Consider the following 12855-nt stretch of genomic DNA (forward strand, 5'->3'; position numbering starts at 1 on the left):
TAGAACTGTAATAGATACTGTTTGAGGGAGATGGGATATTTTACTGCATAATCAAGAATCATGTTAAGGACAAATTGAGCAGAAATATTCTCTAAAAGCTACAAGCTAACACAACACTGAGTATAGGGAAACTGGAGCAATGGCTGATGTTCTGGAGCTTTTCTTTAGAAGAAAAATGGTAGCTGTTTTTTCAGGTATTTTCCCCCTTACTAGCATTTTATTTGAGTATTTTTCAGTGGGACAAGCGATATAAGGTATTTTGTAGCAATGTTATTAATATTTAATGTTATTAATGTAAATGGAGCCTTAAATAATTCATTTAAAATGTGTGTGATCACAGCTTCTACTGAAGACCTGATATACATAAACATGTATTATTTCTCATTTTAACTGTACAGATCACAGTGATTTTATTAATCATAATTCCTCATCCTTGCCTACTGTAAAACGAGTTCCTTGCTACGTCACTGGTTATAGCATTCTGGCAGCATTATATTAAGTGTGTTACTTAATAAAGACGTCTGGATTTTTACACATATGGCTATAACAGTGACTGAGGTGACATATGGCTACTTACACCTTCCCCATTTTGGTCTGTGTTGGCCAGCATCTCCTGCAGGGCTCGCACAGAGAGAGACTGCTCCAGTACAAAGTTACAGATGCACAGGTCAGGAGGAACATACTGCACAGAGAATGAAAAGCAGAGACTCAAAGATACAAGGTCACAGAATTTAACTCATATACTGTATTACAGACAAAATATGAAACTCAAACTAGATTTAGCAGCTCAAAAGACTCTATTAGGAAGCTCTATTTTAGAATAATTGCTAAGATGATTATAATGTACTCTAGAAATCCTTTAACAATCCATTTCCAATTTTTCCCTTTTTTTTTTTCTTACAACCATATTCTCTTCTGTTCCAAAAATAATTATACATATTAATCTCAGCAGTGTCCAGAGTTACACATCATGCTCTTCTAACTGCAAATTTAGGGACTGAATAATCTCTACTAATTAATGAATAACATTTTTAAAATGAATAACTGAATAATAATCTAGCTTTTATGAGATATAGGGACATATTTATAGAAGAGAAGAGCAGCTCTTTTAGACCATTGAGCATGTATACCTGTAGCCAGCATTCTAAATATGATTACATGACTAGATCTTTTCTGAAAGCCAAGTACAGTAAAATTACCTCTATTTATTTATATATAGCTATGCAAATGAAATGATCTTCTGTTCTAGATAAAAAAAAAAGTGCATGGGGTTCAGATGTGTTGGTGTTGCCATGGTTCTCAACCACACACATTTCTTCCCATTATCCTGATATATTCCAGGAACACTGGTATTTTTGAACATGTTAACAAAACCCTACTGCTCTTAACCCAGTCACAGTACAAGGAAAATGCTGCTGTTCCATAGTTTTTATATTTAAAAATAACAGTAAATGTGGAAACTGCATATTGAAGAAGAGATTTATTCATCTAATTATTCACAAGCATTCTCCAGATTATTTTTCTGGAGTAAATAGTGGAGTCTTACATCTGGTGATATTATGCTTTGTTTGTCATTATTTAGATTATTGTAACAAGTCATCCAAATCTTGCCAGTTGTACCTTAGCTTCTGAGGTGGGCTCGAGGTAACACAGTCGATTTCCAAGTCCCTCTGCAGACAAGCAGAATTTACGATTCTCCTTCTGAATAGCAGCAACACACTGGAGCACCACTTCATCATCCTGTCAAGGATGAACACAGGTGGAAGGTCTGGTTAGTTTAAAATATCTAAAAGGCAAAACTTTGTAAACGTGATTAGTTAGGGGTGACAGTCTCCAGTGCCAGATGGGTCACAGACTCATGAAACACACAGGGGTTTAGCATTCTACCTCAATTTAAAACACAAAATAAAAGCAAAGACAAATCTCTGTAGCAAGGCTGTGCAGAGGCCCCTAAAGGGGAAAAATAAATTGCGGTGTGCTGATCAGGTTATTAAAACACAAGTGAACGTATAACATACTTAGCTACAAAAACTTGCATCTTTGCATCTATAGTACATATTTACATTTTTTACATCAGACGGAAAGAAGATGCTGAAAAGAAACCTAAACACAATCTACTGTTGAGTCAAAATTCTAGATAATATGGAACTCATGTTATTGCTAGAGCAATACTCAATATGCATACAAATTTGCAAACTATTAAGGAAGCAGTTATTTTGCCAGCTGGCTGAGTTTGACACTGGCTACACAAATTACCACACAATTTCCTAACACTGTGCAACACTGTAAACACAAGGCATAATGCATAAAGAGTCTAGAATTCTCCACAGTACAATCTCCACATAACTAATATATTACTTTTACCACATTACTTTTATTAAATAAAATATGGAATAAAATGAAATAAATGCAATATTTTTTTGTTATTATTTATTAAAACAACTCTTAATAAAGACACTGCAGAAAGAAAAGGAACACAGACTCTATGGATTGTGCCATTTTATGTCCTACTAATGTTACATTTAGAAATATGTTTAAAGTTAAAAGACAACTATATATATGTATATATATACTTAAATTTACATTTTAGGTTTGTTCAACATTCACTCAACCCTTTTTGTGGAATATCCAATGCTCAACAGTAAACAGTATCATCTGAAGTTCCTGAAGATATTTAAAATTAAAATTCTAAATACCCTTTATGTCCATGAGTATTTTTCCTTACTGTTCTTATGCTATTAGCACATTCTGTGTATTTTGTGGGTCTGGGGATTTAACTGTTACTTTCAACCCTGAACAAGAGTAAAACAAGACACTGTAAAAAAAAATTAGATATTTTTGGTCAAGATCATTTAACATTTTTTTGAAATAATATTTAGCATAATTTTTAAGAGATATTAGAGTTATTAAATGACTCCTTATCCTGGATTCATCAGTGTATCATCTTGTTGCTGATACAACCTACACAATAAAAAGTAAATATCACAGCTACAATGCTGCAGTGTCTAGTGAAGAATCCCTCGAGTGTTTCACTGAGAAAGAGGAATCATCTGTGGGATCTAGGCAGACAGTGAGTGCATCATTAAAGCCTATGGCACAATTTCACTCAAGACAGGATTATTGATTTTGGTCTCAGTGGCTTTTCCTGCATGGCTGTGCTCTTTAAGGCCTTTACATTGAGCACATTAATCCAAGCTGATGGTTGCCATGGCTCTGATCTATCAAAGTAATAACCATACATTAAACACAGAATTGCCTTAGAAAGCTTATCATTTAAATTTCAACCCCCAAAATGAACACCTTATCCATCAACATGACATAAGGACAAGCAAGAAAGTTCAAGAGGTGACATGAATATTTAAAGCCAAAGCAGTGCTGTGGCATCAGTGCAATGCAACAGCTTAAATCTCACCACATTTGTGCAGTTGACTGCAGTCATTCTTTGGTTAATTTTATGCCTGGTTAAGCCATTGATTATTACTACAGCATAGCAGTCCACAGTATAAAAGCTCTAATGCTCTTCTGATCTTTGGGTGATTGATCAAAAACCTCTGGAACTCAAGAGAAGCACAGAATGAGTAATGTGTAATCATAATCAACAATGCTGGAAACCTCAATTAGCTTATTCCTACTGTAGAGCACCGAGAATTAATTCAGTTTTTACAAAGCTGTCTGGATTTCTTCTTCAAATGCATATCAAAACCATCATTAATGCATGTATAATTTTCCATACTCAGAATATAAAATAAATCCCTCAGAACAAATGCATCTTCAAATAATTCACAGTATTTAAATAAAAGTCTAAATTTTAAAAGTAAAAATTGTACACTTATAACACATTCTATTACCTTCTTAACTTTCATAGTGTTATTTCTTTGCATTGATTTTTGCCTTCTGGGATTCCCCTGCCAAATCACTCACTGTCTCCAGTTCCGTCTATTCAAAGTTCTTAGTAAAGAGATTCCAATTTGTACACAAAAGAGTTCTTCAGTTTTTCCCTCAGCAAGTGTGGGTAAGGTTCTGTTTTGAACCCAACATCAGTTTTTTTTTTTTTTCATTTTAACTTGTGAATCTAAAACCATAAACCATCCAAAAACCTGAATGACCTTTTTTTAGTTTGGCTCTTAGCTCTTTAAAAAAAATAATAAAAACTTATGTGATTAAAAATAAATTAGCATACTAATATACCTCAAGATTCCTCACTTAGTAATATAAAATACACAATATTATGTAATATTGTAATGTACTGTTTATAAAACAAACACGGAGCATTGAATGTCCCTGTAAAAGCAAAACTGTAATTATAAAACCATTGCTTCAGTGATCCTCATCTAGAAGGGACCTCCAGCCCCCTATCTTCTTGCTTAAAAGGATCTTGTGCCAAGGAATCTCGTGAATCTGTGGCAAAGTGATCCAGGGGACAGCAGCAGAGCCATCTGCTAGAGAGCTGAGAGTCAGCATCACAGTCTATGTATAGGGCCAGGGGTGTGTGTAAGGTGCCAGAGGAGGGGGAGGTCCATCGTAAGGGTGACCCCAGCCTTCTCTCTTTAATTCCCTTAGATCCACAGCCAGTGAGACTCTTTCGGTGCTATCATGGTATCTGGTAGTCAGACCTTGCTCTTGTTGCATTCCCTGCATCATGCCTGTGGGTTTAAAAAGCAGGTGGGACTGAGAGCCCATGGTTTCCTCAAACCCCCACTCCCTTCCTTCCTCCCACCTCAGAGCATGTCTTTAAGGACATGAGCAGGTGCATGCATGCCTTGGGAGGCCGTAACCCGAGAACTCCTGATGTGCTGCTGTACCAAGCAAACTCACAAGTCACCACCCAGCCCCTGTCACTGACATGAACTTGAGAAAAGGTGAATATACTAAATCTGCCTTAAGCTTGCTATTTTCACACTCATGCTATGCACATGCTCAAAACAGCAGAAGCTTAAAGAGAAAAACTGAATCCGATGATTGGGGGTGGAAATTTGTCTAGGATTAAGTTACCCCTGTCCCCCTATGAGACCCCTCCCTATGAGATATAAAGAAGGACTGTGCTCATAAATGTCAGGCAAGGTGATAAGAGGTTGTATCACATTAGAGGATTTTAGCTTGCTTTGCCACATTACAGTATGATATACAACTGTGAAGGGATACTTGCCCAAGACGTGAATATACTACCATTACCTGATCAAATGTGGATGACAATATTGTTTCTGCTTAATATGGTTTAACAAGAATCTATGGCAAGTTTTATTTCTTAACAGACTTTTTTGATTTCTGTTTATCTGGATTGACTGTGTCTTGTTAGGACTGTCATTATATTTACAGGACATGAGATAATACAAGGAAAACAAAGAATTTCTCTGATTTTCTTCTCTGCTAATAACTCATATTTCCAGCATCCAGTGCACGACTCTGGTCAGGCTGCTCCCACTCCCGTGTCTGACAGATTAATGAGATAGCTGACTACATGCAGCTTAAATCTCTGCCACCTCTGTTTACTGCAGTCTTCCCACATGTTTTGAATAAAAGCAATGCCCTGGGTGTGGAAAAGAAATCAGCAGAAAAACAAAGTGAGGCTACATACAATAATCATATATGTTCTAATACACCTAGATGGGTATCTATTAAAGGTTCAATTATGAAACATTCATCAATGAACTGTGTTGCTTCAGGGATTCTAAGTAATTTTAAAGAGGCCTTGCATCAATTAAGGTTATAATTTATATTATTTTCTTATGGTTATATATTTGAGGTTAAAATAATTAAACACGATTAAATTATGCTGATGTAATATAATACACAGCATATAAAACCGATAACACAGTGCATTTCTATTATTGTAACTAACACCCCACACCATCTCCTACCACTCGTACTTAATGGCTGTAAGATGCTTGAAGGTCTTAAACTAATACCATCTTTTCAGAAGAGATGACATGAAGAGGAAAATTATGCAATGCATAAAAAGCCATTACTCTTATATGATCAGTCATGCCAGTGGGGAGATTTTAATCTCCACTCTGTGAATGACACTGCGAAAGCCATATTGTAAAATTTGAATATAGACACAGCCTTGTTGAAGCAGTGCAGAGAAAATAAGAACACAGAGGTTCACCAGCCCAAAAGGATTACAAATTGGATTTTCCCAAGCTTACTTTCCATGCATATTGCTTTAAAACAGCATCATGAAATAAGAAAAATGGCTCGCAAACACGGCTGAGCGACCCCCATCAACACTGATAAATGGAAGTGCCAGACACAGGCAGGGTAAGAATGAAAAAGGACAGGATTTTTTTTTCTACTAGGAACACATTGTTCTGAACAGAGCGATTCAAATCTGCATGTACGGAACAAGGTTTAATACAGGAATATGATGGCACGTAGACTTTTATCTGAAGGTATTGAGCAAACAGGTTCATACCCTACAATGGTAAGCAGTGTGCACAAAACTGAGTTCAAAAGTAAAATACACTAGATACTGTACTAACTGTTCTTAAGTGTTTCACTGAATCAGTTGTGTAAGATCAACTGAAGATAATCAACATATATATAAGGATGAGCAATGCTGTAGCACCGAACCAGGGTTTCTGATTCAATTCCAAGTTTGTGTGACTGTCTGCATGGAACTTCTCGTTTTTCTCCGTAAAATTTGCATGGGCTTCCACCGGGTCCTCTGGTTTTCTTCCCACATACCAAAAATATGTTAGTAGGGTGCTAAGCATAGCATAACATAGGCTAAATTGCTTCTAGATGTGTGAATATGTGTGTACATGGAGCCTGGGATATTACAGAGCCACGGTATAGATATAGAGGTACAGTATGGCATGTCCATGAAATTATTTCTCATTTATTTATTAATCTTCAGTAATAACCTCATCCTGATCATTATTATAGTGGATTCAGCTCCGAGTAACCTGAGCTGAGAATTGAACCAGGAACCCTGGAGCTGTGTGGCAGCAAAGCTACACACTACACCACTATGCATCCTAGTCAAAATTTTATGAACTGTAAATCCATGTGCAGATTAGTACATGTGCAGTTGGTTTTGTATGTACAATCAACATACTGTGCTAATCAATTTCTTTGCAATTACAAATTATATTTACATATAACTTTTTAACTGAAACGTTTTAATATTTATAATGGTCTGTTGATACATTTCCTGAATTGTAAGGAAAAAAGATGACAATGATATAGAAGTCAACACATGGCAAAATGGCAGTTGCAAAGCCTATAAAGTGAGATTGAAATTAAAAACTGGATGTGTGAATAACGATTCTCCTGTAACATGTGTGTTTTGTAGGCAACAGTTTTACAAAAAATTCATTACTGGTTTCAGTCAAAGAATTCTTTTGTGTTGTGTTTAGGTTTGATTGCTTAAAAAAGGAAATTGCAATGTAGTAGATCTGCAAATATTATATCTGTCATCCCCTGCAATACCATGTACCCAGTTAATCTGTCAACACAGACTCAGATCTGACCACAGACGGTATCTGATATCTGGCACATTATTCCTTTGCATCATAGGGAAATAAACAGAAAGCGGTTTATTGCCAAATAAAGGAGCACAGCCTATTTTTACAAGAAAGAGCTAAAACAATTGAATTACCTCTATGTATCATCCCATAACAAGTTAGTAGCAGAATATACAGTAGAGATAATTTTTTCAGTAGACCCAACAAACAGCTGAAAAAGGTCACATGATGCAAACAAACCTCTTAATCTTAATACAATGGAACACAGTTTTTTTCTCTGCAGATCAACTCAAATCAGTTATACGCATATTAAACCATAATTACACAATTATGAAGGTGATAGATGGAAGAAGACAGTCTGTCCTTCAGCCCAGATGGCTCCAAAACATTCAGGAACTAACCCATGGCAGGGATCACACCAAGTGATGGCAGACTCTGTTTTTAATCAATGTGAAGGAAACTAAATTCAACACATGCAGCTGGAAAAGGTCAGAAGCCCCAGGGAACATTGAATCACATGGTCCAAAAACAGTCTGCTCACGTATTGTAGGGTTTCAACACTGGCCGATAGCCTTTACCTGGGCATATCTTCTAAGTCACAGTCCCATTTCTCCATATCTCCAACTCAGCATACTTGTCTTTTTGTAAGTGGACAGCTGCAAAGTGTCAACTACACACTGACAAGCAGGAATAGCTCTAAAATGAATCTGTCATTTTGCTTGTCTCCTCTTCAGATACCGATCTAAGATATTCTAGCAAGAATCATTAAGACAGTGTCATGTCACATCAAAAAAAACTCAGCTCCAAATTATAAAAGTCATCTGAGAGAGTGCATGTGTAAAGTGGATTTAGAATAAGCCTTCCTGTGGTGTGAAAAATGATCACCTTGGGCTACAAGGAGACTAGAGCAAAACAAAAAATAGAAACAGTGTGTCTGGTTTATCATTTACCTCCATTAAGAGCAGCCGGGAAGACAAGAAAAACTCTGTAAAGAATTACATAGTTTTTACTGGGTACACAGTATGCTTTTACACAGTACTAAAAAAAGCTGAAAATCTTGCTTTGTATGAGGATAATGATTAAAGCTTAATGCAGTCTAAGTGTGTCTGTTTACAGGACATGACACACAAATAGAGACGCATTTATAGGTGATGTATAGTTTTGCTGTGCTTTTCATTGCTATATTACTGTGCATATATAATTTAGAATTTATATATATATATATATATATATATATATATATATATATATATATATATATATATATATATAGTATATGAATGTAAGTGGATTAGAATTCTACATTCTATCAATAGGTGATTCATAATTTTTGGAGATGTGTCTTTGGCGCCTTTCTAAAACAAAACTGTCCAGTGTATTGAATAAAAACTGTGATGGATATGTATTCATATCTTTCCCAAAGGAAATACTTTGGCTGCTCCAGATTTTATTAATTTTAATATTTTTTTAATTTAAAAGTTTAGTGGCAGCCAATATAAGCGAGTTAGCTGATGCAATGACCCATGTGTGGGCTGATGCCAAAAACTGTGGGTGTGTGTGGTGGAAAGGAGGCTAAATTTAAACCCCAGAGTGTTCTCAAAACCAAAACAACGTAAACTCCAAATAAGCCCAGTTCTTCTGTACTGGCAATGCCGAAAACTGTTGTATTCAAAAAAATATTTTTTTATAATGCCAGTGCCACAATATATAAATGCGTAGAGAAAACCCTAAAAGCCTATCGCAAACCTCTGATATAACCTCTGCTCACAGGAGCCAATGGTCAGAAATACAGTGATGTCATATACAGTGCAAATTAGTGGCAAATAACAAATCAAAAGCATTTTTATTTCTTTTCACTCAAAAAGGAAGAAGTCACCAAATTGTAGAGATATATGTAGTGTATTATATACTACTCTAAATGTTCATACTGCTCATACCCTTTAAGTATTTGCAAGTATAAACCCTTCACTGCCAACTTTCCCACCTTAACACCACGGTGAATCTGTGCACACCTGCCTTATGCAGGATCTTCCGACAATCTGTTAGAATCTTTTAACACAACATTGTGGATTATTGTGCAGGCGATTAAGCTGAAAAACTCCAGACCATGTGTTTTATGTCCTAAATGTACACCCTAAATGACTGTAAGCAATAAATAGTACATTTTAAAAGCCTAAAATTGGTTTACTTGCTCAAGGGAAATGTGCAACATCTGTAGGATGTTCTTGGTGTACATTCTGAGTGTAAAATATCCTCCCAGATGTCCTTAGTTCAAGCAAACTGAATAGAAATACTGTATATTTGTTTCAAGAAACCCTTTAAGAAAAAAAATATGACCAATGATTGGATTAGCCCAATTATTTCACTCTCAGATGCATAAATGTAAAAAAAAATTCCACACTCAGCCAAACAAATATAGACAATTTCTGACCATGACCTTGTTCAGTGTCTCCTATAGTCATCGTTCACTGATCAATTATTTCACAATTTTCAGTGACATCAGATTGTTAGCATGCCACTGACACATGGAATCTGTGTGTTGTGGGTTACAGTATAGCAAGCATGCCAAACACTTGGAGGTGACAATTATTAACCCCTGGAGGATCTCAGCCAGCTGAAATAGCTAATACTGTGGGGGTAAATCAGATCACAGCTGAATACTACATTTCGTTACAACACAATGGTTTTACAGTGGCAGATATTACAAGGGAGATCCAGGACGTTCCAAGACAGAAACCCGACTTAACTGTACAGTAGCTGCCTTTTATAACTACACTACCATATACAGGCTGAGATTGGAGAGACTGGAATGCCCCATCACCACGAACAGCTGAACGAATATTAACAATATCTGAATATAAACGTCAGCATCTTCATGGCTAAGTCATTATAACAGGACGAGCTCTCTGTCTCATATCGATTACAGAGAAAACTGCAGCCAATGTCATCAATCTCAGTCGGACAACAGAAATAGAAAATGCCTTAGGTGTACTAGAACTTGTTTGCTGGTGTACAAACACACTAGCTTGTAAAAACACACAGCATGAACTCAAATCAATAGTCAATAGATTCAATGCGCTTTAGGGAACAGATGCAGTGTGAATTGAAGATCAATCGCGGTTTATTGTGCATGAACACTTTCAGAACGGTAACGTTTAGTCTTAAATAAAACAAAAAAGCTGAATGAATTGAAAAACTTTTAAACTAGCCTTAGAAACAAGTCTTTTTAAGTTTCTTGTGTGCAAACAAACCCATCAGCCTGCGTTCGCATGCACAACCTTTGGACAGCAGGTGCGTCACTAGCGCGTGTAACTCGCACCCGAGTCCGCTTTAAGTGCCCAATTAACCTTAATACATTAGTAGCACATTACTGGCAGATCACACGAGTACAAAGACAGAGAATCAAGCCGGTGGTCGATCTCTCAAATCTGATATCTTTTGCGCTGAAAGGCTTCCACATTTTCAGATGACACGTTACAAAAGACGTTAAAACAGACATTGGTTTAAGCACAACCGTGTTTCTGTACTTACAGTTCGCAAGAACTGGATTTCATCTTCCCCTTCTCCCCCTTCAGCCATAGCTGTAGTGGCAGAGCCTGGAGCTGTAGACTGAGAGAAGCACCGCTGACAGCGCGATATGTGCGCACAGCTCCATTCAGAGCCATATAGGGCAGAGCAGGCAGTGCCACCTCAGACTGGCATTCACACTGACCACTGATGGCACACCAGACCTCCTGTCTGTCTGTCACTCGAATAATCCAGCTCATTTACTAACAGGTTGGATACAGATTCAAAAAGGTGTTTTATTTTATTTTATATTTAAGATACATGAAGCACATAATCATCAAAGCATTCGATTCATTTTCATTCATCTTAATGGCACCATATCAAATGAAAAGAAATTTTATACATTTAATCAAATGTGCACCAATACTTTGCTGAGCTTACATGCTTGCCTCTGACAATGCAGCTATGCTATTTTATATATTAGCTATGTTACCATCCTCACGTCTTCCTACAGCCTGGCTAGAGAGCTGCTGTGTCTCTATTGTGCAACAACGCCATCTGGTGGTACACAGGGGTAATTGATTTCAATACAAGATTTGTGGTCGACACCTACGTAAGGTGGCTCTTTACATGGTCCAAACCAAGCAGTCAAAAAAATCCTACAGAAATAGTTGTTCTTTATTTGGAGTTAATCAGAATAACCTCACTATCATACTTCTGTATCGTAATTGTTTTTGAAAATGAGATTAAATGAGATTGAATGCGTTAACTGTGAACAGAGTCACACACTTATTATAAACAAACAAACAAACAAACAAACAAATACATAAATAAATAAATAAAAATTATGCAGCCTGGTTATTATAAAAAAAAAATCCCTTCTCTTTTCCTAAAACAATTTTATTTGTTTATCACTTTTAATTTTAACATTTTCTCTTTTTTAAGTGAAACAGGAGAAACAATGCATTTAAGGATGCTATTCCACTTGCACTGAAAGATTCCTTGGCCAGCTTTACATGTATACCCTAATCTGCTTGTACACAAATGAGAAATGTGTTATCACTTTGATTATCAGCATCATCCACATCACCTGAGGTGTCATTAGGGACATTTAAAGAAGTCTAATCTAATCTCTTTCGATCAACTCATTTCATTGTTCTAAAACTAGAGGTGAAATCATTGATTAATGCAGCCACATTTGTTCTGTTCTTGATATTAATGTTTTTATATCATTTAAAGATTTTAAAACTTTGTCCACTCTCATCTGTACAGAGTATATAAGCTCTCCTCTCTGATATTTGATCACAAACTACACATAGTTATCAAATAACTTGATAAAATTATTTGAAAACCATTTGGTCAGTAAGGGTTTAGACAGTTTTTAACACTTCACTGGCAATCTGGATCCTTATATACAAGGAAAAGATTGTTTTCTGGTACAAACCTTAGTAATGTTAGACATTAGACAGGGTTTTACAGCCACAGCAACTGGTGGAAAGTCAGACAACCACATCCATGTATATAGTGTGTATTTCAACCCTTATAAGCAGGCTTAGTGATTGTGAAGAAAAACAGATTATAAATAAATTTTCAATTTGTGCTCAGTTTAATTAAAAATGTTTAAAAATGGTGCATACAAAACCCATTTTCACATGTACAAACAATCAAAAAAGAGTTGGAATTGAAAGCTGCAATGTTCAAGACTACTTCCAGGAAGGCATTATTTCTCGTGAGAATAAAATCTTAATTGGTCATTAGCAGGAGAGAATACTAACAGCAAAGAGAAGCAGTTTGACTGATGAGGTCAGAAAAGGTGCTTGCAGAACCACAATGAATGAAGGACCTGCTGACCATATGCAGGTTACAAAGCCAAGGTTGCTAT

The 12855-nt window shown here is 36.2% G+C and overlaps 1 protein-coding gene across 9 annotated transcripts in view; it reads right to left on the minus strand.

Annotated features, from left to right (window-relative positions):
• Positions 1-11146, minus strand: part of ryr3 (ryanodine receptor 3) — a 75937-nt gene extending 64791 nt beyond the window's left edge. For all 9 annotated transcript variants that reach the window (XM_047801525.1, XM_047801522.1, XM_047801519.1 and 6 more), the window contains exons 1-3: positions 10998-11146; positions 1621-1740; positions 578-682 (exon numbers count right to left, since the gene is read on the minus strand). In XM_047801525.1, coding sequence (XP_047657481.1) covers positions 578-682; positions 1621-1740; positions 10998-11045 — 273 coding nt within the window. In that variant the 5' untranslated portion in view covers positions 11046-11146. The remainder of the gene's footprint in view (positions 1-577; positions 683-1620; positions 1741-10997) is intronic.
• Between the last annotated feature and the right edge of the window lie 1709 nt (positions 11147-12855).

The sequence above is a fragment of the Tachysurus fulvidraco genome, chromosome 16, assembly GCF_022655615.1.
Source record: "Tachysurus fulvidraco isolate hzauxx_2018 chromosome 16, HZAU_PFXX_2.0, whole genome shotgun sequence".
Lineage (NCBI taxonomy): Eukaryota > Metazoa > Chordata > Actinopteri > Siluriformes > Bagridae > Tachysurus > Tachysurus fulvidraco.